This window comes from Spea bombifrons, chromosome 3 (assembly GCF_027358695.1).
Source record: "Spea bombifrons isolate aSpeBom1 chromosome 3, aSpeBom1.2.pri, whole genome shotgun sequence".
Taxonomy (NCBI): Eukaryota; Metazoa; Chordata; class Amphibia; order Anura; family Pelobatidae; genus Spea; species Spea bombifrons.
The window spans coordinates 65,608,196-65,631,603 of NC_071089.1; the positions used below are offsets into that span (position 1 = coordinate 65,608,196).

General features: G+C 36.9%; 1 protein-coding gene across 1 annotated transcript in view; it reads left to right on the plus strand.

The window, feature by feature from the left end:
* Positions 1 to 23,408, plus strand: part of ASCC3 (activating signal cointegrator 1 complex subunit 3) — a 255,188-nt gene that overhangs the window by 214,938 nt on the left and 16,842 nt on the right. Inside the window, exons 35-37 of the mRNA XM_053461329.1 lie at positions 3,178 to 3,289; positions 6,019 to 6,153; positions 22,463 to 22,687. Of these exons, the coding sequence (XP_053317304.1) occupies positions 3,178 to 3,289; positions 6,019 to 6,153; positions 22,463 to 22,687 (472 nt within the window). The remainder of the gene's footprint in view (positions 1 to 3,177; positions 3,290 to 6,018; positions 6,154 to 22,462; positions 22,688 to 23,408) is intronic.

The following is a 23,408-nucleotide window of genomic DNA, read 5'->3' on the forward strand; positions in this document are numbered from 1 at the left end:
TATTAGAAAATGTTCTTATATTCTCACTTGCAAGATAATTTAAGGGATGATTTACACTTCGGTTTCTGGAAGTCTGATGGATGAATGTGGCTTTGGCAGATGCCAGAACGCTACCCACCATAATGCATAATGCCTACTGTAAAGTTTGTGGAGGAGGATAATTGTCTGGGGCTGGTTTTCAGGGTTTGAGCTAGGCCCCTGTGAAGGGTAATGTTAATGCTACAACATACAAAGACATTTTAGACTGTAGTATGCTTCCAGCTTGTTGGCACCAGTTAGAACAAGGCTCTTTCCTGTATGTATGACTGTACCCCTGTGCACAAAGACAGGTCCATAAAGACATGGTTTGGTGTGGAGAAACTCAAGTGACCTGCAGAGAACCCCGACCTTGACTCCACTTAACACCTTTGGGATGAATTAGAACACTGATTGTAAATCAGGCCTTCTCGTCCAAAATCACTGCCTGACCTTGCATGCTTTTTTTGGATGAATGGGCACACATTTCCACAGAAACAGTTCAGAATCTTGTGGAAAGCCTTCTCAGAAGAGTGTAGGTTGTTGGTAGCTGGAAAATGGGATGCCAACTCCATATTAATGACCATAGTTTTGGAAGCTTATATACACTATATTATCAAAAGTATGTGGGTGTCTGATCATCACATGTATATCTGCTTGTAGGACATCCCATTCTCTCTACAAAAATCTACCACGATGCTTGTGTTGGTAGTGTTCTAAGACTTTTATGACTGTGTATACTTAATGAAAATGGAAAATGCTTACTATATATTGTCTTTATCCAACATTAAACATTGTGCTAAAGATGGCAGTACGATTATAATCCTCAGTATTCTTGTGGTTGTTTACATTTTATATATTATGTAATTTTTATGATACCGAGAGTCATGTTATTCCAATCCCATTGGACTACTAATAGAAGTTTGAGCTTCTCGCCCATGTGCTGGAGGCTGTTAGTATAAAACTGCCTTTGACTTTCACACCTCTCAGGGGACGGGTAATTGTTGTGTTCAAACAGCCTGTAATTGTGATCCCGCTGGCTTTCACAGTACGCTTCTGGCTATTAGAATCGTTAAACAACTCAGCACCTGTTAACAGCATTGTAAATATTCAACCCTGCTTGTATGCTGCTTGAGACCAATATAGAGAGGGCTGGCAGAGCCCAGCTTCATAAATTAGAGCCTCTGACAAGTCAATTATTGTAAAACTGGGTTTCACTGTGAGTCAAATGAAATAACATGCTGATAAAAATGGTAGGCTGTCTGTTTACAGCAAGGACAGAATAATGACTGAATGAGTCAATGCAGAGAGCATGGAACGGCATTGTGTTCATTCTTTAGCTCTAATTAAACAGTTTCACATTCTGATAATGTCATTTTGAAAAGTAATAATTAGAATGTTTCCCGTGCACACGCCTATATTTCCTGGACAATTTCCTTTCCTTTTTCATCAAACTAGATAAAGAATGGATCATTATCAAGAACATATTTGGAACTAAGGTTAATATCAATCAACCTCAATCGCTATTTTTGACTGGGCGCCTGTAAATCAAATTTTCCAAAAGGTTACTGCTACATCTAACTTTATATCTTAAAAAAGCCACCAATTGCTGTGTTTTGCTCCATTCTCTTGAATCACAAGCCTGCTTTTTATCGTCATAGTAGGTATGCTTGATATTGAGTTAATACTTACTGCCTAGTAGAATGGGTAGTAGAAAGCTCCTAAAGCTTTAGGAGTGTTCTGTCTGCTTTTTATAAACTAAACGAAGACTTGAGATTACATTATGTGGTTCCAAACAATTTTGACCACTACTAGAAGCTGGTAACTGTGTGCCTTATACTGTTATATATACGGTGTGTATATATATATATATATATATATATATATATATATATATATAGTCTTAGAGGTTAGCGTAAGAGCCCTTTTTCTGGGGTCCATATGCAGCCTCTTGTGGTAAATGTGTGTTGGACAGTACTAGAATATGTCTTCTGTATATGTTCTGGACCTCAGAATGGGTCAGACCACTTGGTTGACCGTTGCCAGTTGCTGGAACTGAAAGCAGACATAGTAAACTAATGGAGATCCAGGCTCCAGAACCTCATTGGAATTATAATACAGTAGCTTGGGTCCTAGAAGATTTCCATGCCTACTTAGAAAGGAACACTTACAATTATTCCTGAAGAATAAATGAATGAAAACCTGTTCACATCCTGTGAATAATTAGATGTCTATGCATTATTTATCAATTCCAAGTAAATGTACATATTTATGCATGTGTTGATATATATATTACCATACACGTTGCTGGGCTTTATTTCGATGATAACATATTATTTCCATACGTTTGTAATATGTAGCCTTAATTTTCTAATGTGACATATACATGTAGCAATTGATCCATAAAAACATTAGCATTGATTTTTTTTGTACATTCAATTTATTTTATTTAATAAATGACTGGGGGCTGGTTTATATACCATTTTGTATGTTTAATGGAAATAGATGCTTAATCGCTTGTGAATGTGCCTCCACCTTCTGTTTGCATTCTTGGTATTTCTGGAGTGGGATTAGGCTCCTGCACAATCTTTCCATTGGTTTTAATCCAATATTTTCTGAGCTGACCAACATCACAACAAAAAAAACCATCGCTGGCCATGGCATACTGTGCATAAGCAGATGTACCGCACCTGACAGATCCGAGTAAGGACCCAAAGATGGAATGAGAATTTAGTAGGCTTGAGCTCGTGCTCCCCCATCTTTTTGACGAACTGGGTAATTGTAGGCACTTTGCATGAACCCACTCTAGCTGTCCCAGATATGCTCCTGATCCTCATGTTGACTTGCTATGGTCACGTTGCAGATGCACACATGACTTTGCTATTTCAGCAAAAGCTATATATTTAAAACATTTTTTAAAAAAACTACATATATATATATATATATATATATATATATATATATATATATATACATACATATATACATACATACACACACTTGTCCAGTGTGTACTGGCTGACACGTGTCTTTATAATGGAGATGTGGTTGTCTTATATGTTTTCTGTTAACAGCAACTTTCTGATTGACTTTGTTTAATAACTGCTGTGTTGTACGTTTTTAATGCAAAGTAAAACCACATGTCTCGTTTTGTCACTCTAGCTACTACAACTTGGAAGATATTAGCCATGACTCCATGAACAAGTACCTTTCAAATCTGGTGGAGAAGTCACTGATTGATCTAGAATGCTCATACTGCATAGAAATTGCAGAGGTATGTTACACTCCTATACATACTCCATAAGTACGCATTTGAATAGTCATTCTTCGTAAAGCATGTCGGATAAGTTTGCACTCAGTTGTTCTGTAAAGTTGATAATAAACATAATTGGGGGCGAATCACAATAAGGTGACTTTATAAAAAGTTTGGATTCTTTTTGAGAATATTTTCAGCCGTTTCCATAGTTTTTCCTTTATTCTGCTGAGAAACGTGCTCAAAGTAGTCCTAGAGATTGATCGCTGAAATTATGTAGTGATCAGGTCCTTTCAATATTTATTCATTGTGTGAACAATACAGTAATGAATGTCATTACAAACTAGGATGAAATGATATAGCACAGAGGAGTGTTTTAGACTTAATGTCATCTCTAGAGGTATATAGAAATTAACATTCTCAAATTTGAATCGTTGGAACTTTTAAAGTGCAAGAGCCGAAAATCCTCCATGTTTTTATCATAATAGACTAATGGTTCTATGCTCAGAAAGATACATTTATAGGACGTATATAAAAAAAGAAGTCCTCAAAACTATTTCTTGCAAGATTCTAGTTTCGATATTGAAAAAAATATGTAATATCATATAGGTACGCTACATAAGAAGGGAGACAAATTAGAGTTAAATAGCGACAATGCTGAAACATTTTAAGTGTCCTTAAGTGTAATAGCCTGTATCTTTTATGGGCTTGCATTCAAATCTAAAGTCTTACATATGACATTAGAACAAATGAGTTATAACTAAATGTGTCCTGTTTACCTGTAAGCAGTATACCATATATGTGTGAGCATATTGTGTTAGTTTGAGCATTTTAATATATATAGTGTTTAAATGTTCATATGTTGGTGTACGGTGTTATATTGAAGGAAGTCACCTAATGTTTCCATGTAATATGTAATTACATGTAATTTTTGTTAGGAACAAAAAAGACCAAACTGATAAATGAGGTTGACAAGTTGACAAGAACATCCCATGGTTTCCCTAGTGGCTGGTCCACTTTTAGTACATCTGCCCCAAGCCCAATGACCCAATAGCAATATATATATATATATATATATATATATATATATATATATATATATATATATATATATACACTTATATATGTATTATTACCTTCTATTCATGAAGCGCCAACGATATACAATTTAATTGGGGCAGTTAACACATACATAAAAATACATTAATACATACAGGCTCATCATGAGTTCAGAACCCTGCCCGTGAGCTTGCCATCTTTTATGATACTTTATACAGGAATGGTGGGCTTTTGAGGGCCATGCTGGTGAGTTTATACTGATAATACTGATAATAAGGGATGCCCAGCATACCATAATACATCATGGGGTTATTTATTTGATGTACTATAAATTCTCATTGGAGAATTATTTTTTTACATCTAAATTGATGTAGCTGAGACCTTTTAGTGTGATATTGTGAGGGGTTTGAGGTTTTAGTTGTTAAGGACATATGTGTGGCATTTTGAACCGAGGAGGTATCTTCCATTTTCCAGCATTAATGGTAAAATGGCACATTTTGCGTCTGTAGTGATTTGAAAGCAAACGGACATCATGATAAGAGCAGTGAAACACATAAGGGATAGCCAACTCCTAATAAGAACAATTCATGGTCTCACCTTGCACTTTATAATACTGAAGAAAGTTGGTAAAAATGATGTATGATTTAAAAACATGTTTTAAAACCATGGATGAAACCTAATACAATTGTTTTTGTGAGATGTGAACCAGACATTATATATGGTTAATAAGTAAGCTATACAATAAGAAACGGAAGCGAAAGACATGACAACTGGACAAAACTGTTAATATTCATAGAAAAAGGACCAACCATTTCCATTAAAAAGTAAAGATATTGTGAGTTTGGTTTCATTCAGTTAACATTTCAAAGAAATTAAGCATCTGACTCTAGTGGTATACTCTATGTTAGTGCTATGTGGGAAAGCAGCATTTCATGGTTTTTGCTATTCGCAGTGTGGGGTCAAACGTGTTGAAATGTTCGATCTAGCAGCGGGATACAGTGTTAGAGGGCCCCCAAATATACAGAAATTGTTTCACACACAGTATGTTGTCTGACACACACGTAAGGTTGGATTTTTACACACACATTGAAGTCCAAAAGGTTAATAACAGCAGACAATTCCTAAACCTGTTGATTCAGGTGGCTCGTCCACAATAACAATTGGCCAATTGGCAAATATTAGTTCTGTACTCTTCAGCTTAGAAGGTTTCAAAGGCAACTAAAACTTTCACACGTAGTAGCAGTTTACTGCAACATTCCATCCACAATCAGCGTGTTCTCATGTACCGTTAGTCTTTTGTGCCGATAGCTTTAATTTAAAAAATAAAATGTATATCATATGTTAGCGTGTGTGAGTGGTGAAAGCCCCATAGGAGTGGCCCTAGACTTCACCTATACATAATCGCTCGATATCTGTGATATTGCGATATGTAATGCTCCACTATACATTTTCAAACACCAGAGGACTGCATCAGTTGAATATTTTTAATACTAGTACTTTTGGGTGGTTGAAAATGTTACTTTAATATTAAGCTCTAACTGCTTTCACATAAAATGGACATTGAGGGAAGATGTGCGTTGTAGTGTAACTTTTAGAGAGCTGTTGGTTGACCGATCCCTTTTCTATAGCATGCTGAGAATATATAACTTTTTTTTTTTTTTTTTTTTTACAATCTTTCAATGATTTTTCAGGATAACCGTAATATTGAACCCCAAACCTATGGACGGATTGCCTCCTATTACTACCTGAAGCACCCAACAGTTCGAATGTTCAAGGACCGCATGAAACCGGATTGCAGCTTAGAAGACCTGCTTTCAATACTCACTGTAAGTGAATATACTGGCTAATGATATGTGTCTCTGCCCTATGAAAATCACACTTCCTGTAAAGTATTCACAGCCAGGTCGCTGTGCCACAATTAGAAACACTGTAGAATTAGGACAATTATGTATATGAAACCATAGTAATTTAGGTTTGAAGCAAATGCTAAAAATTGATCTAAATGTTCAAGACCTATTTCCCTACATTGTAGCACCATTAGCACCTAGACCAGTGGTTCTTAACCTTCCTAATGCCGCAACTCTTTAATACAGTTCCTCATGTTGTGGTGACCCCCAACCATAAAATGATGTAATTATATATTGTGAAATATATGTTTTCCAATGGTCTTAGGAGACCCCTGTGAAAGGGGGTTTGAGAACCGCTGACCTAGACAGTATCGTGAGATCTTCCACAACAAACGATACAGTCTTTCAGTTTTGCGTTGTCACTCATTGGAGTGTAGGCGCAACCTCCGGTCTTGCTCACTGATGTGACATAGACACCAAAGTCCGATGCATGTTGAGGACCATTCACTAATTTCTAGAAGGGTATCAAAGGTAGATATGTATGCCCTCATCTGCAACAATTGGTAGCAGGGCACGACTGGGGATTACTAAGCCATCCTGAAATTTTAAGGACAGTGGCTGCCAAATGAAGTACATGTGGCCAATGGCTTCATATGAGCAGCCACACATTACGGTTTTATATTTCAGCGGTGGGCAGGACCTGGTCTGCCACTGGAGCAGTAATAGTATTAAGTATACAACCCTATCGGCCACCAGGCATTTGCCCAGAGTACCAAATAGCCAGTTTGGGCACGATTGCTAGGTTATCATTAAAAGGATTCAGGTTGTCAAATTGCCATCATCCTCCTGAAAGTCACAAGTGAATTGTATGTATATATTGATATCAGTACTGATCCAAGCAACGTGTTCTCTACTGTTAATGTGATATATGGTTGTGGTTGGGAAAGGCTTAATGCACCGGGTCAGTAATTAACCTTGACTCATCTTTAAATAACTTCCTACAATTAAGAGTGTTGGATTAATGTGATAGAAAATACAAGTATTCATGTTTCCAAATAAAACCGAGTCCTAATTAAACTGTGAGATTGCAAGGTATGCTTTTAAAGGTAAGTGCATACCTCTGGTTGGTAGGTGACCTTTTAGCACTCCACTGTGTTTTTAACCAAATTTTAATTTAACCGTAGTTCGTAAAGTTGTTTCATTAGTAAATTGAACATTTTTTGGTTTTTTTTGTCTAATGGAGCATTTTAGGAGAATTCTTTCCAAGTCTATTTTTTTTTCCTTTTTCCAAACGCTTTGAATTAATGAGACTACTAATTAAGGTAATTGCTTCACACCTCCATTGTGAAGCAGTGACATTACATCTGTCGTGTATTGATGCCCTGTCCTTACTTATGGGAGCGTGTAACAGTTTTGGCAACAGGGAATAATATGGCCTGGGCTAAATAGTCTAATTAGACATAACTGGAATTCTCAGGGGAAGCGTCATTAAAAATCAGTTTGGTAACGATTCTAATGCACAAAAAGTTCTAGATTTTGTAAATCAGCTCTTGGTGAAATGGTACTAACTTTTACTATTTATACTAGCATAAAACAGTGAATTCTCAGCATATCTATATACCGCCAGGGCGCTTTCTTACAGGAGACAGAATTATGTACTCAATAAGAATACAAAGAATACAATGCTACAGCTGTCTGTATATATTTTATGTAAATTTCATAATTGAATATCTACATAGAATTTAATGACAGATAGGAACCATTCTGCCCATTTTTCAGTTTCAGACATGAATTAGTCTTTGGTCTTATCTCAGATTCAGTAGAGCTTTATGCCTATGCCCAATCTTTTTTGTATTTTTTTTTTTTAATAAATCATGGGGAAAGTAACCTGCCATTATTTTAAAATCAGTCTTATGTTTTTTTGATAATACATTGTTTTTGCTTACAGTATATAATCTCTTGATGTCACAAATGATTTTGCATAGGCTTATCAATCCCTAAGACATGTATGTTTGTGTATGTATATCCATATAGAGATACAGACGTGCATATACGCTTTGATAATATTCCTGGTGACACACATATAGTTTCAAATATCAATATACAACGTAAACCCAGTGCACTTGTGTTGCCCCGTTCTGACTTCCACAAAGACGTGTCTAACATACTAATACCATACAACTGTTTCACAAATAAGTGCATATTACTTTATGACAATGTAGCATGCTGCAATGATTGGAGGGTAACAGAGATGCTGATATGTGACAATAAATGTAAAATGTTATATATTGCACAGCATGAACATACAGTTTATGTGACAGTCTTATGCTTATAAGTATACTGAGTATTTTTTGCATTTGTTTTATTAACACCATTTAATTGAGAGTATACATATGCTTATGTATATGTGTGCATGTATGTTATTATTAATATTATTATTTATTGTTTTATATAGCGCCATCTAATTCCGTAGCGCTGTACAATGGGTAGACAGGACATAACAAGTAGTATGTAACATAACAAATTGACTAACAGAGACAATAGGTGAGGTGGGCCCTGCTCAAACGAGCTTACTATATGTGCGTGTATATATGTGTTAGCCATAACATTATGACTGACAGGTGAAGTGGGATATAACAGGCAACAAGTGTAACGGAATACACAGTGCATCTGCAGACCATGCTGACCCCTGTCCACTGCTGAAAGCGCATACAATGGGCACGCGAGCATAAGAAATGGACCAATCAAATATATATCACATATTTGGGTAATTTTCAACCGTTTACATTTAGTGACCACTTGTTCATACTGTGTATTGAAGACAAATCCTGGCAGAGAGTAGGATATTAAGCGATCGCATGATCCATAGCCTTCCCAGTTTAATGTAACATAATAATTGTCATCACTTTACAGAAACTGGCTTAATTGATTGGCAGAATGAGTGTCTTTCAAAGCTTCACAAATAATGCGTTAGCTAAGTTGTTGTTCTTTTCTTCTTTTCTAAGTACCTATGCCATTTGGATTTATTTTGTTAAACATATATTTCTTGTAAAGGTTAGAGAGTATTGTATGCCAGCAATGCTGAGGTTTGGGGTAAGAATAAAACCAGCCTAAGTAAATGAAATCCTTGTCCTAATCTCACCTCCCTCCTTCTCTATTCCCAATCTGCATTGGCTATTACTGAAGAGACAAATAAACTGTTACATTTATTACTGGTGTACCATTATGGCGGAGCATATGTTGCTGGTTTTAAACACACTATATCAAGGGCACGTTGTATATACTGAAGAGCACAATGTGGAATGAGGGAAAGAAAGAACATATATTGCAATATTAGCCTAGCTCCACTAGAGGGCGCATTATCCTAGCAGCTGTTTGAGCCACAGAATATTACATATCTAAACACAAATAGAAATGTTGGCAGAATTAGTACTTATGGTTCCTGATCAAGATGAACTTTAAATGGCTGAGATGATATCGGTGTCCAAAATGGAAACACCAGCTAGTTTATTTAGAGAAAACAGGCGTGGAAGATTTAATGAAGTATCAGGATTGTTCCTTATGCTGATCCGCATAAAGAAGTTCCTTATGTAAAGATGCATGTTTTTTCTTCAGGTTATCTATCGTCATCTAAGACCATTCAAATTGGCACTCCAGACAAAAGCAATATCTACAGTAAACATATTCATAGCCTGATCAGCGAGGCTTGCATATTTGCTGTAGTAGCCTTTTTTTCACACAGAATAACCACTTTTTAATTTTCCACCTCCAGATGGGGGTTGCCGCATGGACCTTTTTTCCAAGACACGTCTCATTTTTAAACGTTGATGGCTGGCTACCATAACATGCTTCTCTGGATTACGAGGGATGTATATTCTTGGTTACGTTAATTACTTTCTTTCAGTTTATACATTGTGCTTACTGAAGGGTGTCACTATCAGTGCTGAACAGCAACAAGTATAAAGTAATGCGTCCTGGAAAAAGTCCAATATGGCAACCGTCCACCAGACGTCAGTAATACCGATATGGTAGGACGTTCCAAGCCACATTTAATGCTGTTTCATTAAAAGATCCTGGTCAATATATGTAAAGGAACTCCAAGCAAAAGATAACTTGTGTGCCTCTCCATATGTCCCATTATTATTATAGTTATAGTTAATTAGGTTGAAAAAACACATATAGTGCATCAAGTTTAACCATTCAACAAATCCATATTAGTTTATCCAGTAGAAGGTAAAAAAAAACCCACTGAGACAGTAATTTCAATTTAGAGGGGGAAAAAAATCTTTCTTGACCCCAAGGCAGTCAACATTACTTCTACTTTTACGTGTGATATGCATTTTATCGGTAAAAAAATTGTCTAGAAGGTACAATTTATAAGAGAAAGAGAAATCTCTAAAAAGAACTTTGTATTGAACATATTGATATTCCCACAGACATCTTTTCTTCAGAGAAAATAATCACAATTTGGGCAGCTTTTCTTCATAGTTGAAAATTTCCATTTCTTTAGTCATTTTTGTAACTTTTAGGAGATCCCATGGCTGATTTTCCAAAAAAAGAAAAAAAAATCAAACAAACAAAAAAAACCTAAACAAATACAAACAGTGCAGTAGTCAGTTGGGTCTATTCACTAAAGGCAGAGTTGTCGGAGAGATGGGTTTTAGTAGCTTCTTGACGTCACTGTTCATTATGAAGATCCAAACCCCAGTGAGCTTCCACTGCGGGGGAAGCGTGCCTCTTCGTATAACCTACATACTTACTGGAAATATGCTGCTTTTGGTACATCCATGGTGGAATCCAACCAAAGCCTCCATCCACCGGATGCGAATCAAACATGTCATTTAATAAACAGTAACTGGAGGAAGTAATATATTGCTGAAGTAATTTCAGGAGACGGATCATAGATTTTATTAAGCGGTGTTACCTAAACTTTTAAATATGTAAATTAAGTAGCAGTGAGATATTGATCTTCAAGGGAGTTTTTTTTGCTTTCTAAAATGGCAACATTGGTAATAGATATGGTTTGCTTTTTAAATAATAAACAAGTAATCTTTGTCAATTTACAAAACGTTCAAGTCTTCAGAGATAACATGAAGACAAAACTCTACTAAATTATCCGAAATCATAGACCTCAATAAATATCAGTGCTACGCGGCAATACAAAAGAAATATCAGAGGTTATTATCTGAGCTTATTTCCTTTCGTTATTTTACAATTGGCAGAAGCTAACTTTAAAACGATGATGTGATAAGGCGGCTCTTTCACAAAACCTTTATTTTGCAGTCCTATACACTACATAAAGCAATTTGACTGTGTTAGGTTAAAATAAGAAAGGTATATAAGTCAGAAGACCTTTTGTATGAAATCTGTGTGATTATTCCTCCTATCGTTATTTCCCATCTATTAAGTTGAGTCTGTTAAGTTTCAGGCAGCGTTTTAAGAGAGGCTGAGTGTACATCATTTAAATACAGGAAATGTATCAGATAATGTTAGGTTCTGCCATAGGCTACCACCAGTCTCCTCTTTCGTTAGATTAATGTTTAAATGTCTCCAAAACACTTACATTGAGGATCATGCCAAAAAACAAGTTATTGGTACTTTAATGAATTTAGTTATTGTAAAAGTCATAACAGTTCTTCTAGAAGTCAATCCAGGTTACCATTCAGCAGTTTACATTTGTTTATATATTTTCTTTCATTTGTTGAGTGTTGGCCGATGTATTTTTTTTGTTGTTTGTTTTCTCTTGCAAAGTATGTGAGGATCGCCCTTGAGTTGCCAGTGATAATACTGGCATTGAATCCTACACAATGGCATTTCCGTTATAAAATAAGGCTACATCCAACTGAGAAGGCCTGAATTTTGGAAAGAATAAGTAACGTGTAATGATAAAATGTGATTACAAATGTAGCCTTCTTCAGTAATATTTGAAATATTGTCCCATTAACAAAAGTCCACGTTTTGTTTTTTTTTACATTTTTATTAGCAATAGACTTGTATGTGAAATGGGGTCTTTGGGAAAAAATTTTGGAAACATTATTTAACTCCAAGATGTCTTCTTTGTGATGAGAAAGTTCCTGTAACATTGATATAAAACAAAAGCATACGTTCCAGAGCAGCAGAGATATATACTCAGAATGTAGAGTGTGAAAACTTAAAGGGGATCTCCCATGAATAAAAAAACAAATATTTGTCTTTGGGCCTTAACTAGTGTGCTGGATTCAGTAATGTAGCATTGAAGAAAATGTGGTTTTATTTTGTTCCCATTAACTCTGAAGACCTGGACGCTGCTATAGTTGTCAGTCATGATGTTTTGGATGACTTTCCCTGCTTCAACAGGACACTGAGCTGATTCTTCCTGCGTAATTCTTTACTCGATCGCCTTTCATTAGTCCGTTTACTCACTTCAGGAAGAGTTGTAGTTTGAGTCTTTCACGTCACTATTCATTAGAACAATCCGACATTGCCAAGTTTCACCAGCTGCAAGGGCAGGCCCTGTAAGATGTATAATTCAATGTGTAGGCACTTTGATTTAACTATACATTATACGGAGCAACCTCTGAGTTCATACTCATGATATATGAAAAAGTTGGTGGGAGTTACCCTTTAAAGACATTATGTAGCGGTGTTAATGGTGAAATGTTCACTGCCGTTATTGTGAATGAGAGATAGGAACTGTAGTAGCAGATTGCTCTGCGCTCTGTTACTTAATGCATTGAGTGCATTGCTACATTTCATAGTTTTTGTTTTGTAGCTACAGTAACTACTCTCTTCAAACAGAACCAGCATGTAGACTGTGTGTTAAACTTGGACCTTAAAGGGCGTAATGCTGCCAATCTGACAAATTTGTTGGCTCAGTAATCAAACGGTAGTAAGTAATGGTGGCAATTATGCCGAGTTATATTTAAAGGGACACGCCAGCCATCATATGCATTTTTTTTTACACACAGTCATAGATCCCTTGCCTCTATATATTGTTGCAGGTATAGTGTAACCTTAAAGAGCTATAATTTGTAACAGGCATCAGGACAAAAAAAAAAGCAGGCAGAAAGTATCGCTGATAGATTGTTAATCTCTGCGTGCCCTAATTGCAGATTAGGAGAAAGATGAAAGGTCATACCGCATAATACAAAAGCCCATGAAAGATTTACATTGCTTTGGAGCACTCCCCGCGGAGAGAACAGCTCGGTGCCTAATTCTTTCAGTCGGATTGGCACATGCTGCAGTTGTTCTTGAGCGCGATTGTGAATTCTTAATTGCAGACACGCTGCAGTTGTTTTTGTCCTTTCACAGACCTTGAGTAATGCAGGCAAGGCTGGCTTTGTGCAGGGCTCCATTCTGAAAACATGTTTAAATTAGCACCACCTGATGCTAGGCAGCCTTCCCAGCCTCGAGTTTCCAAAGAGAAGTTATGACAATAATGACCCCGTGTTTAGGCCAAGACGAACAGAGACTGCAAACTTGTCGGCTAATTATTTCTCAAAAGAAGCCCAGTCCCAGCGAGGAGCCTGCATCATATTCCCGATGACGACATTGCATGCTGTAGTAGACATGGGCGTGCATCAAATTGGTTGGTGAATTCCGCTAATCGCGCTAGATTGCAATTACATTATGTATGTTTTCATTACGCACTGCATGTTTAGTGTGATTTCTCTTTACAGCGCCTTACAGCAGACATAGTGATAACCAGAGATGTGCAGTTTTATGACACTAAAAAATTTATATATATATATTACTTTCATTGCTTGATTTTTTTTCTTTATTCAATTTTTTTTATTTTATTAAGGCACTCTATGAACTGTTAGTATAAAAAAAAATAATAATAATAATTAAAGCTAAATTCAGATTGTCATGTAGCCATTGACCAAGAAAAGATATACAGATGATGAAATAAGCAGGAACTTGCATAGTGGTTAGCATTTACGGGACAATGTAATAAAACAAGAGCTCCACGCCAACAGATGTAGTGAAAGGCATCTACCAAGACACCTTTGAAGAAATGGCAACCTCGTGCAGAAATGGTCTTACTTATGACATCATATTTAATGTCCTTTGATAGATAGGAATAGTGTTGCATCTTTACGGGTAGGTCTGTTCTGCATTTTCCCTCATGAGGAGCAGATGGATGCTTGACTGACTGCTAATCCACAGCTGGATTGGTTTCAGCAACCCCTACATTTCTAGGTTAGAGTGGCTTTTCTCTCTCAGACTGAGAGGGCAGCTAGAGAGGGATATCATTATTCATTAGGATCCCAATGGGACCGCTGCCAGCAGAGATTAATTTTTTCCGTTATGCTTGTAAAACTAGCTCAGGTGGAGTCTGTAATCCTTAGGGCACGGGTGGCAGATCAAGGAAGATGCTACAAAGCTAGTTAATTTTCTGATTCTAGAGGAAACAGAAGCTCAGTTAGATGTATAACGCGGAAAAAAAAACATGATTGCAAATCCAAGTAGCTAAATTCCAAATGGGATCTTAGAAAACATCTGGCACCGAAAATCTTTCTGTTGCTTTCTTTTAAAAAGTCCTTGAAAGTTTGTACAGGAGCCAAATGATTTACAACTTGCTCCAGCCTGTCTCTGCATGACAAAGAATAGAATGTTGGGTTTTTTAATTTGTTTTTTTTTTTTTACTTTTAACTCTTTTGTTGTAATTAATTGATTTAATGAATTTTAGACAGCCCTCAAAAGCAATAATATTTTGAACTTATGAACTGTTCGACAATGCTTTGGATAACCTAAAGGTGTATTTGGACGTTGCCCTATGCAAGTCCGAGGGCAGCAACCCCCACCCTGCATCACCTATGCAGCTGTAGTCCATTTTTCTGAATGAAGTCATAGCACCGCGCATCCCTCTTACAGGAATGCTGGGATAAGTATGTGTGCTTGGAGTGCAATGGACGCTGCGCCGCCACAGCAATAGAACAGGGTTTTTTCTTTTGGATTTCGAAATGGTTGATCATGGATTATTCTCACAGGCCTTGGCTTTAGTAATTTTCCCCTATTCGTAATCTCATCGCTCTTGTGTGTGTGTTTACATATATACACACACGCACATATATATAATGTACATTTGCACACTTAAACACCATGACACATAACAATTGCTTTGGCAGCTGCAGATTTATCAACAGGAATTTCATGTGTGAAATATATGCGGTGTTTTGTTTTACCGCTGACCCTTGTTTAAACCATGCTGCAGGTCTGTAATTGAAAAAAAATAGAAATTTCGTTAGGCCTGTAAATGCAGTGTGATGTGTAGTTTGCCATATTGACATTTAAAGGATAGAGCCACTGTTGCATATTGGCCACGGAAAAACAGATGGAATTATGTGTTGTGCATTGTTGGGACTATGTTTACCGAGAAAACACTTTTGTCATTCCGGAGCGTAAAAATATATATAAATATATAAACCTTTTGCATAAAATATAATATGACTGCTAAACGCTTCAAGAAAATCTCTGTGTGCTGCAGATCGCTCTATGAGCGCTACCTGGATAACAGGTTAAGATCGATAACCTATAGCTCAGTGACTGGCAAAGAGACACAGTGGCAGTTTGGCCCCCCCTGGACAGCTGTGATTTGTAGATTGTGCCACTAGCCAAACCCATTTTTGCGCCATTGTTTTGTTGTGTTGCTTGGCTGGTCTTGCCCCAAGTGCTGAGTGTTGCTAGCCTTCCACTTCCATGGCAACCGGCATTAAATATTATATTAGCAATGCCTTCACTTATCAGCTAATTTGCTTTTAAGCCGCTCACTGTAAGGTCCTGATTACATTCTCTAAGTCATCTCTGATATGACCTTCTTGAGTTATTGTGTTATTTTGTAAGTGTCATCTATGTTAGTTTACATATCACCGCAAGGTACAAGGACTTCATTCCATTGCTTGTGATGTGCAGTCTAGAGTCATTTCTAATATTTGACTGCAAAATTGAAGTAATACAAAATGAAGCATTTTGAAGCTTTATTACATTTAAAAACAAGCTCTAACATCTAATTAAAGGAGACTGGTTTCCAATTTATCTTATATTCAAGACATGCTTTGACACAAAGAATACGTGTTCTGACTGCGAAAAGGTTTTGTAGAAAGATATATACAATAAAGCACCTCCTATTTCGTCTCCCTCCAGCGTACCCCTGTGTTATGAAAGATCCACATATGAGCAGAGAGAGTAAACTCTTCTTTTCATCCTTAACATTGTCTTGTGTTATATTTTGCTCTTACATTTCCTGGCAGTTTTCCAGTTTAGGATAAACCATATTCTGTTTTTTCCCCTCTCGGATCATGGACATTGAGGACTATAGGAGAAAACATTTAGCCAGGTTGGCCTACTAGTGAAGGGATGGGTTTCCTTTTAAATTGTTTGCATTTTTGTAGGTTGTTCATTCCTTTTGCCATATAATGTGAGATTAGCACCAGTAGGGATTGCCTGCAGGTTAGTTGGTTCCTTTCTGCTTTCACATCTATACTTCTGGTTTAGCCGCACAGGAAAAATCATGGCACTCAATAAAGGTCATTCATTTCACAAAACCTCAACGCTAACCATTATACTATTCAAGCAATAATGCATACGGACATGATACCGTTATAAACTGGTTGATTGGCCATGGGTTGAGACCACCGGGAGTTAAAGCAGAATTAATATTTTTGGTTTGTAAGCCAGTGTGAGTCAAGGCATGTGTATTGGGAAGCAGATTCTCTGCATAATAAATACTCTGCATCCTACTTTGTCACGGTAAATGCCTCTAAATAAAATAGCTTTTCGCTTCCGACCTGTACAGCCACCTCTAGCTCGTTTCCCAGTGTCAGTAGCAGGGACTGACCTCCTGTTGCTCTGTAGACAGTGGCAAAGGTCTCCAGGCCCTTGACCTCTCATCATCAGGAATGCTGTCCATACTGTGGACCTTAGTGATTTAAGTAAAAAGGTGAATTGGTGAAACTTACGCCCTTCAGGGTTTTTAAGTGATCACTGACCTGTGTGACTGTTCCTGACCTATGTTTCACATGGGTTATCAAGTATTGTTTTCGCAGTTCCCTAGCCAAATGATGCAGTGCATATTTAAGAGGAAGCTGAATGCCATGTGTTTTTATTGACTGCTCATTGTGTTACACAGTACTAGTACTATGCTTCTTCTTATATACGTACAATGTTTTGCAGAAACAAATTTTACATTCCGATATTAAAAATGTTAGTTACTGATTAACGTGTGAGTCCCAGAGGTATGAAATGTCTCCTTACAAGGACTTAACTATGCAATATAAGACAATGTGATATTACAATCACAGTATATAAAATGTTTTTTTCTCTAAATCGAATATTGGGTGAGATAAAATCGAAATACAGAGAAAACCAATTAATGACCAGTTTCGAATTGTTGTGTACGATGAAGTGAAAAAGAATAGAATAAATAAGTATATTGGGAAAGGTAAAATACCCTAGTCTGTGTGGTACGCAAGCACTACCTATCCTAATGGAGATGTGCAGATAATTAGGTATTTCTGTTTTAAATTGATCTACATGAATATCTTTCATCAAAACGCTGCTACTTTATTACACAGGTTTTGAGCACAGCACAATAACATAACAAATGTAGCTCTGGGTTACGCTAATGAATCTTTTTAATGGTTGTATGTCACGAAGTCTTATATAGCAGGCAGAAAAGTGTCTTCAGCTACGTGGTCATGTGAGTTCTTTTCCTTCAGAATCATAAAACTTTAAATATTACAGATTGCTTTGCTCTGGCTTTCTGTACAAGAAAATTGCCTATTTGCTTGCACAAGCACCTAAAAGAACCACCTGTCACCTTCTCTTAAAGCTTGAAGTGTTGAGGACAAATAACATGACCATGTACTGGTCACTGGGTGTCCAAAGCAGCTTTAGGCCTTCATCTGGAGAAACCTCTATTGGCAAAAAACGTAACTTTAATATGCATTCCTTGTTGAGGCTGTCTGGAAATCTGGGGTGTCACTTTAAGGAAAATTAGAACATATAGGAGGAATGAGAGATCACTCTCAATGAAAAGCTTTGCTTGCTCCCAAGAAGTTCTCCCCTAGAGGATGGATGCAGGCTTGCTGTCACCTGTCCATTCTATCTACCAATCGACTGCTGGTACATGAAAAAGTGAAAGATGTTCTGTAAGAGCCAGGGAGGCTGGGGGACTTTATTTTTTAACAAGTGGAACAGCCTTAAAAAACCTCACATGAGTGTTCCTTTAAAGACAACTTCAAAGGCTAGCATTTCAAGCCATTAACAAATGTATTTTTATGTTCCCCATAAGGTTTTCTGATTTATTAACACACCATGCCTGCATATGAGAAAGTACGTCTCAAATGTTGAAATAATGTGATTGTGTTTGAATTTGTGGATTTTGCTCTGTGTAAAATTAGGTGAACTCTCCATTTTACTGTAGTCCTGCTGCATCATGCGTTGTAGCTTTTCTTATGTCATTGATCTGAATTTTTGTTAACTCACAGGGTTTAACAGTAAGCGATACAGTAGGCATATCCACTTTACTCAAACAGCAGGAAAATATATACTCCGTGAATAAACAGTGGCTGTCATCTGAAGCCGGATGTGGCACTCACGGGGGTTTCGTTGACCCCAGGCTGCCTGAACACTCCATGTACTTTATTGCATGACATCATCGATTTAATAGGATTCAGCCCCCAGTTCCGATCCTAGAGATCTAACAGATCGAAAAAGGCTAAAAGTACAAACACATTGTTGTATATCATTTTATTTAACATAGAGAGAAATTTTGCAACAGGGTTATTTTCAGTTCTATCATTCCTTTTGCTGTGATACAGCAGAGCATGGTGCCGTGCCACCGTTGTATTACCATCTAAGAAATGTAACAAAGTATGGTGGCTGTTATTTAAGGACTTCTAAAATCCAGCTGTTCACCATGTGGCCAGTTCCTGCATGTGGGGGCGAAATCTTTCCCAATGCTCTTATTTGTTTCCCCCCCACATAAATCTGAGCTTGCGTAAACGCTGCGCACATGCCACGAAGCCATCTGGGAAAGCGTTGGGCTTTCTTGTGATTTTAGCTAAAGTCGAAACCTAAGCTGACAATATTCTAGTTAGGATTATCCTAACGTGTTCGGTTATAAATGTTTCCTCTGTGTGCGCGCTACGGGGGGGTCATAATAGATTCAAAGACGTACAATTGAAAGGGACTGGGTTAGATTGTGGGCTTGCGGTCATCTATAGCAATGGACAATGCAGCAGTTACTAAATTTGTTTTGGGTATTAACGGATACTCTGTTTGACACTAAAGATACCTCACATGAATCATTTTTATACACAGCACTGAAACCTTCGGGTAGCTCCATAAAATGGGCCCCTTGACCACTGCAGATATAATGAAAATAATTCTTAGTTTTCTACAGGGCTGATTTTCCATACCAACAGTTCAGGGTTACCTAGTTTTGGGCCGTCACTCATACTGAGACACAAATTTCTAGCTGGGTTGCAGTGAAAGACATTAATGTACCTCAAATGCAGCCTTTGCCAGGTAAAAAGAGTGTGACCATGGCCAAGCTTCCAATTAGAAGTTCACCATTCTGAATCAAGCTGGATGTGACAGCCCAAATTGCTTTTTACTGTATCTTTTTTTGTAGGCATATTTTGTTTTGTTCATTTGCCTTCACCTCTTTACTAGTATACCCAATACACTTAAGGTGTCTCAAAACAATGCTGGCCACTAAAGGTGTGGGGAAAAAGGACCTTCATTAGCCATGATATATTATTAATTATGATAAATCACCAATAGTTGTGTTGTGCTTTGCTTATCCAGAATAAGACCTTGGCAAAGCAAGACACCAAAATACTTAAAACACTTAAGTACATAAAACTTACCGTTTTAAAAAGGTATACTGCTTGAAAAGTATTTCTAATATTTAACATGGTAATGTAGGAATATTAAATTTATCTTTTTGATCTTATTTTGTTTCAAACGCCATCTCTGGTCAAATCCACAAGTGTTGAATGTTACACCACTAATGACCCCATGTGGCACTGTGGTAGGTGGACAGCATAGAGAATATATATAAGCCAAAAGACTCGGTGGGGAGCCTTATTAACAACTGAAGCAACGTGTTCTGCATTTAGTTATTGTTCATAATATGCTCTTAATATAAGCAAGTCACCAGAATCATTAATATAAGCAAATTATTAATATATTAATTATTGAATTATTAATATAAGCAAAACTTTTCCTCTAAATTAACATATACATTCATTTATTTTTCCATTTTTATCCCCGTCTTACAATCTTTCAACTTCTATTAAACAAGAAGATGTTTTTTTTTCTTTGACATTTGTCTGTCCTGTTGTGGTCACTTTCAAATGTCCAAACCATAAAATGACGACAATGTGGCCACGTGCAAACGTATGTAGCCATCTTTAGACATTCGTTTTCCTACACGCGTTTTGTGGACATCTTTATTAGCACCATAAAAATAGGCTCACCAGAAAAGGCTCAGATAAATCCATTCTTTTTGTCGCTGGTGATGTGTCCATGGCATTTGCAGAACAGATTGTGGTTCGTAATGAAAAGGGAAACGAAAATGAAAAATATTGAGTGAACAGCAGGGCCCATTTGATGTGATTATATAGAATGTTTCTTTATTCCGTCTTTTCTGTTGCAATCTGAAACACAGTAGCAGGGGGTTACGCGCAGACTTTCTCGTATGATTGTCAATCACTGTCGTTTAACATTTGCGACGGAGGGAAGCATCTTCATGCTAGGCTCTCTGGCCAAATCAGAGGGACAGATTTGCAGTTAGTAGTCTCTCCAGCCTCTGCTAAACAAACAAGGACAGGACAGCCACAGCAACGTTTCACACAAGAATATATAATGCGCTCTGCTGACCTCTCCACCCTCCATTCATCTCCGCTCCTAGCTGAATCAAGCTTGTCTTGCCACTCTCAATTTCCTTTAATTACTGCCTAGATGAAGATAAGAAATGTAATAGTTTACACTTAACAGTCCCAAACAGGAAATTAAGTCGGTGACTTTATTTTAGGAAAATAATCCCAAGAAAAATAAAGGCCTTTTTTATGTTTAGGAAAACCTATTTTGTAAATGACAATATCACTTTGTTGGTCTTTTCTGTCACGTTTAGCTTTCACTAAATACGCTTTTAAAGTCTTAATTTTTAGTTTAAGGGCATAGTTGTATTTGTTGTAAAAAAAAAGAATAACACAGTCTAAATCTACACATGTTTACCTGTTTATCATAGACAGGTTTCCCTTCTCTAATATCATCTTTTGAGATGTCTGTTTTTATGTTTCTAGTTAAGTAGATAAATTTGACTGTACTAGCAAAGGGCCAGGGGAGAATAAGAGCATGGTAGGGCAAAGAAAAGAGGACATTAACAGGAAAGAAAAAAGAAATGATTACATGTTAATGAAAAATGGACTTTTTTATTTTTTTATTTTTTTTCTCCAACTGAGAGTTTGGATTAAAAAACATGAAGAGAACGGGTATTATATGGCTAGAAGAAGAAATTGTAATTGTCAAACTGGGTAAATTAGGGTTTTTTTTTTTTTGGCCAATAGTAATTAGCTATACCTGTCTAACCTTTTGTATAATTAAGTAAATTGATGATGATGTGCCCCGATATTTTTTTCAGAGATCAGTGAAGCAATCTACTTTAAAATACTTGTTTATTTACCTGTTGGCTCCTTCCAGGCTTTTGGCATGTTGGCCAACATGTCCACTTCTGTTATTGAGAATTGCATTCATATAATATTTGCTTGCCTTAAGATAGTATTCTATAGACATAGCGCATGACATAGGTTAATATGATCTTTTATTTATAAAACACCAACGATTTACATATGACAAAACTAGAATTGGCCCACAAAGGCCAACAGATTTATTTGGTAAAAATGGGGCCAGTTTGCAACCTTACTAACCTTCTGATACGATATGTTAAAGGGTTGGTCTAGTTCCTTGTATTGTATACTAAAATATTTTGTCAGTACATTAATATGTATTTTCTACCTGATGAACATGCTGCAGTGGAAAGCCCCACCACCGTCAACATTCCATCATACGTTTGGTTGCTTGAAGGCCACTGAAGTAAATGGGAGCCCTGGAGCTGGCTGGCAGCGAGCACACAGGAATTACATCTTAATATATATCTTTCAGTTGTTCGATTGTGAACCCAGACTACAGTAAATTAATCAAGCACTTTTCCCAAGTGAAACATTTTACTGAATTACAGGGACATGCTTCACTGTCACATTAATAAGCAATAAATGTATTTTTTTTCATTTTTAAGGATGCTGAAGAGTACACGGATCTCCCAGTCAGACACAATGAGGACCAAATGAATAGTGAGTTGGCCAGACACCTTCCTATTGAGCTCAATCCTCATTCAATGGACAGCGCCCATACAAAGACCCACCTGCTACTGCAAGCCCACTTCAGCAGGGCTGTGTTACCCTGCCCAGATTATTACACCGATACTAAAACCGTTCTGGATCAAGCCATCAGAATCTGCCAGGTATTTTTTGGTACTTATTGATGTTTTTTTAGTTGAAACTAATAATATGATGTGGTAAGTTATTTCCTGGACAGATGGTGAAATGAAATTAATTTTCTGACTCTAGAAAAAAAATTCTGTGTGATTTTTCAGTGCATTGGGTTTTTCTGGTAAGTCTTACAGCTGTAGTTTAGCCGATAAAACTATTTATGTAATTATACTTTATGGTTCACATACAGTTGTAGATCTTGCTGGCACTGGTGGGTAGAAACAATGCACCATGGAAAGGTATCATGACAATTTACTTTGCATCTTTATGGTGTTTTCTTCTGGTAAGAAAAAGGTCAGAAAGGCAGGTGCTTGGAAAATAATTTATTTACAACTGAAAGAAAATTTACAGTATTCAGTCTCTGCAGCAAAATATGGTACTAAATATACTTGCCTTGTATTTATAGCCCGGTATCTTTAAATAAATTAATCTCAGAGTTGCAAGATCTAAAGGGTTTACTTCCTCAGATGTTTCAATGTCCACCATTACAGTCTCCCGTTTAGCTGTGGTTGCCATAGAAACAACAAACGCTGGATAAATCATACTTTCTTACTTGATAAACTATATAAATTACGTTTTTTCTCAGACTTGCCTGCAGGTTGTTGGGGGTGTGCTATTGTTTTAAGTCTTGTTTATTATGCACAATATGAAATCATTAGATGGACGTTCTAGTCCCAGATTAGGTTGCAAACT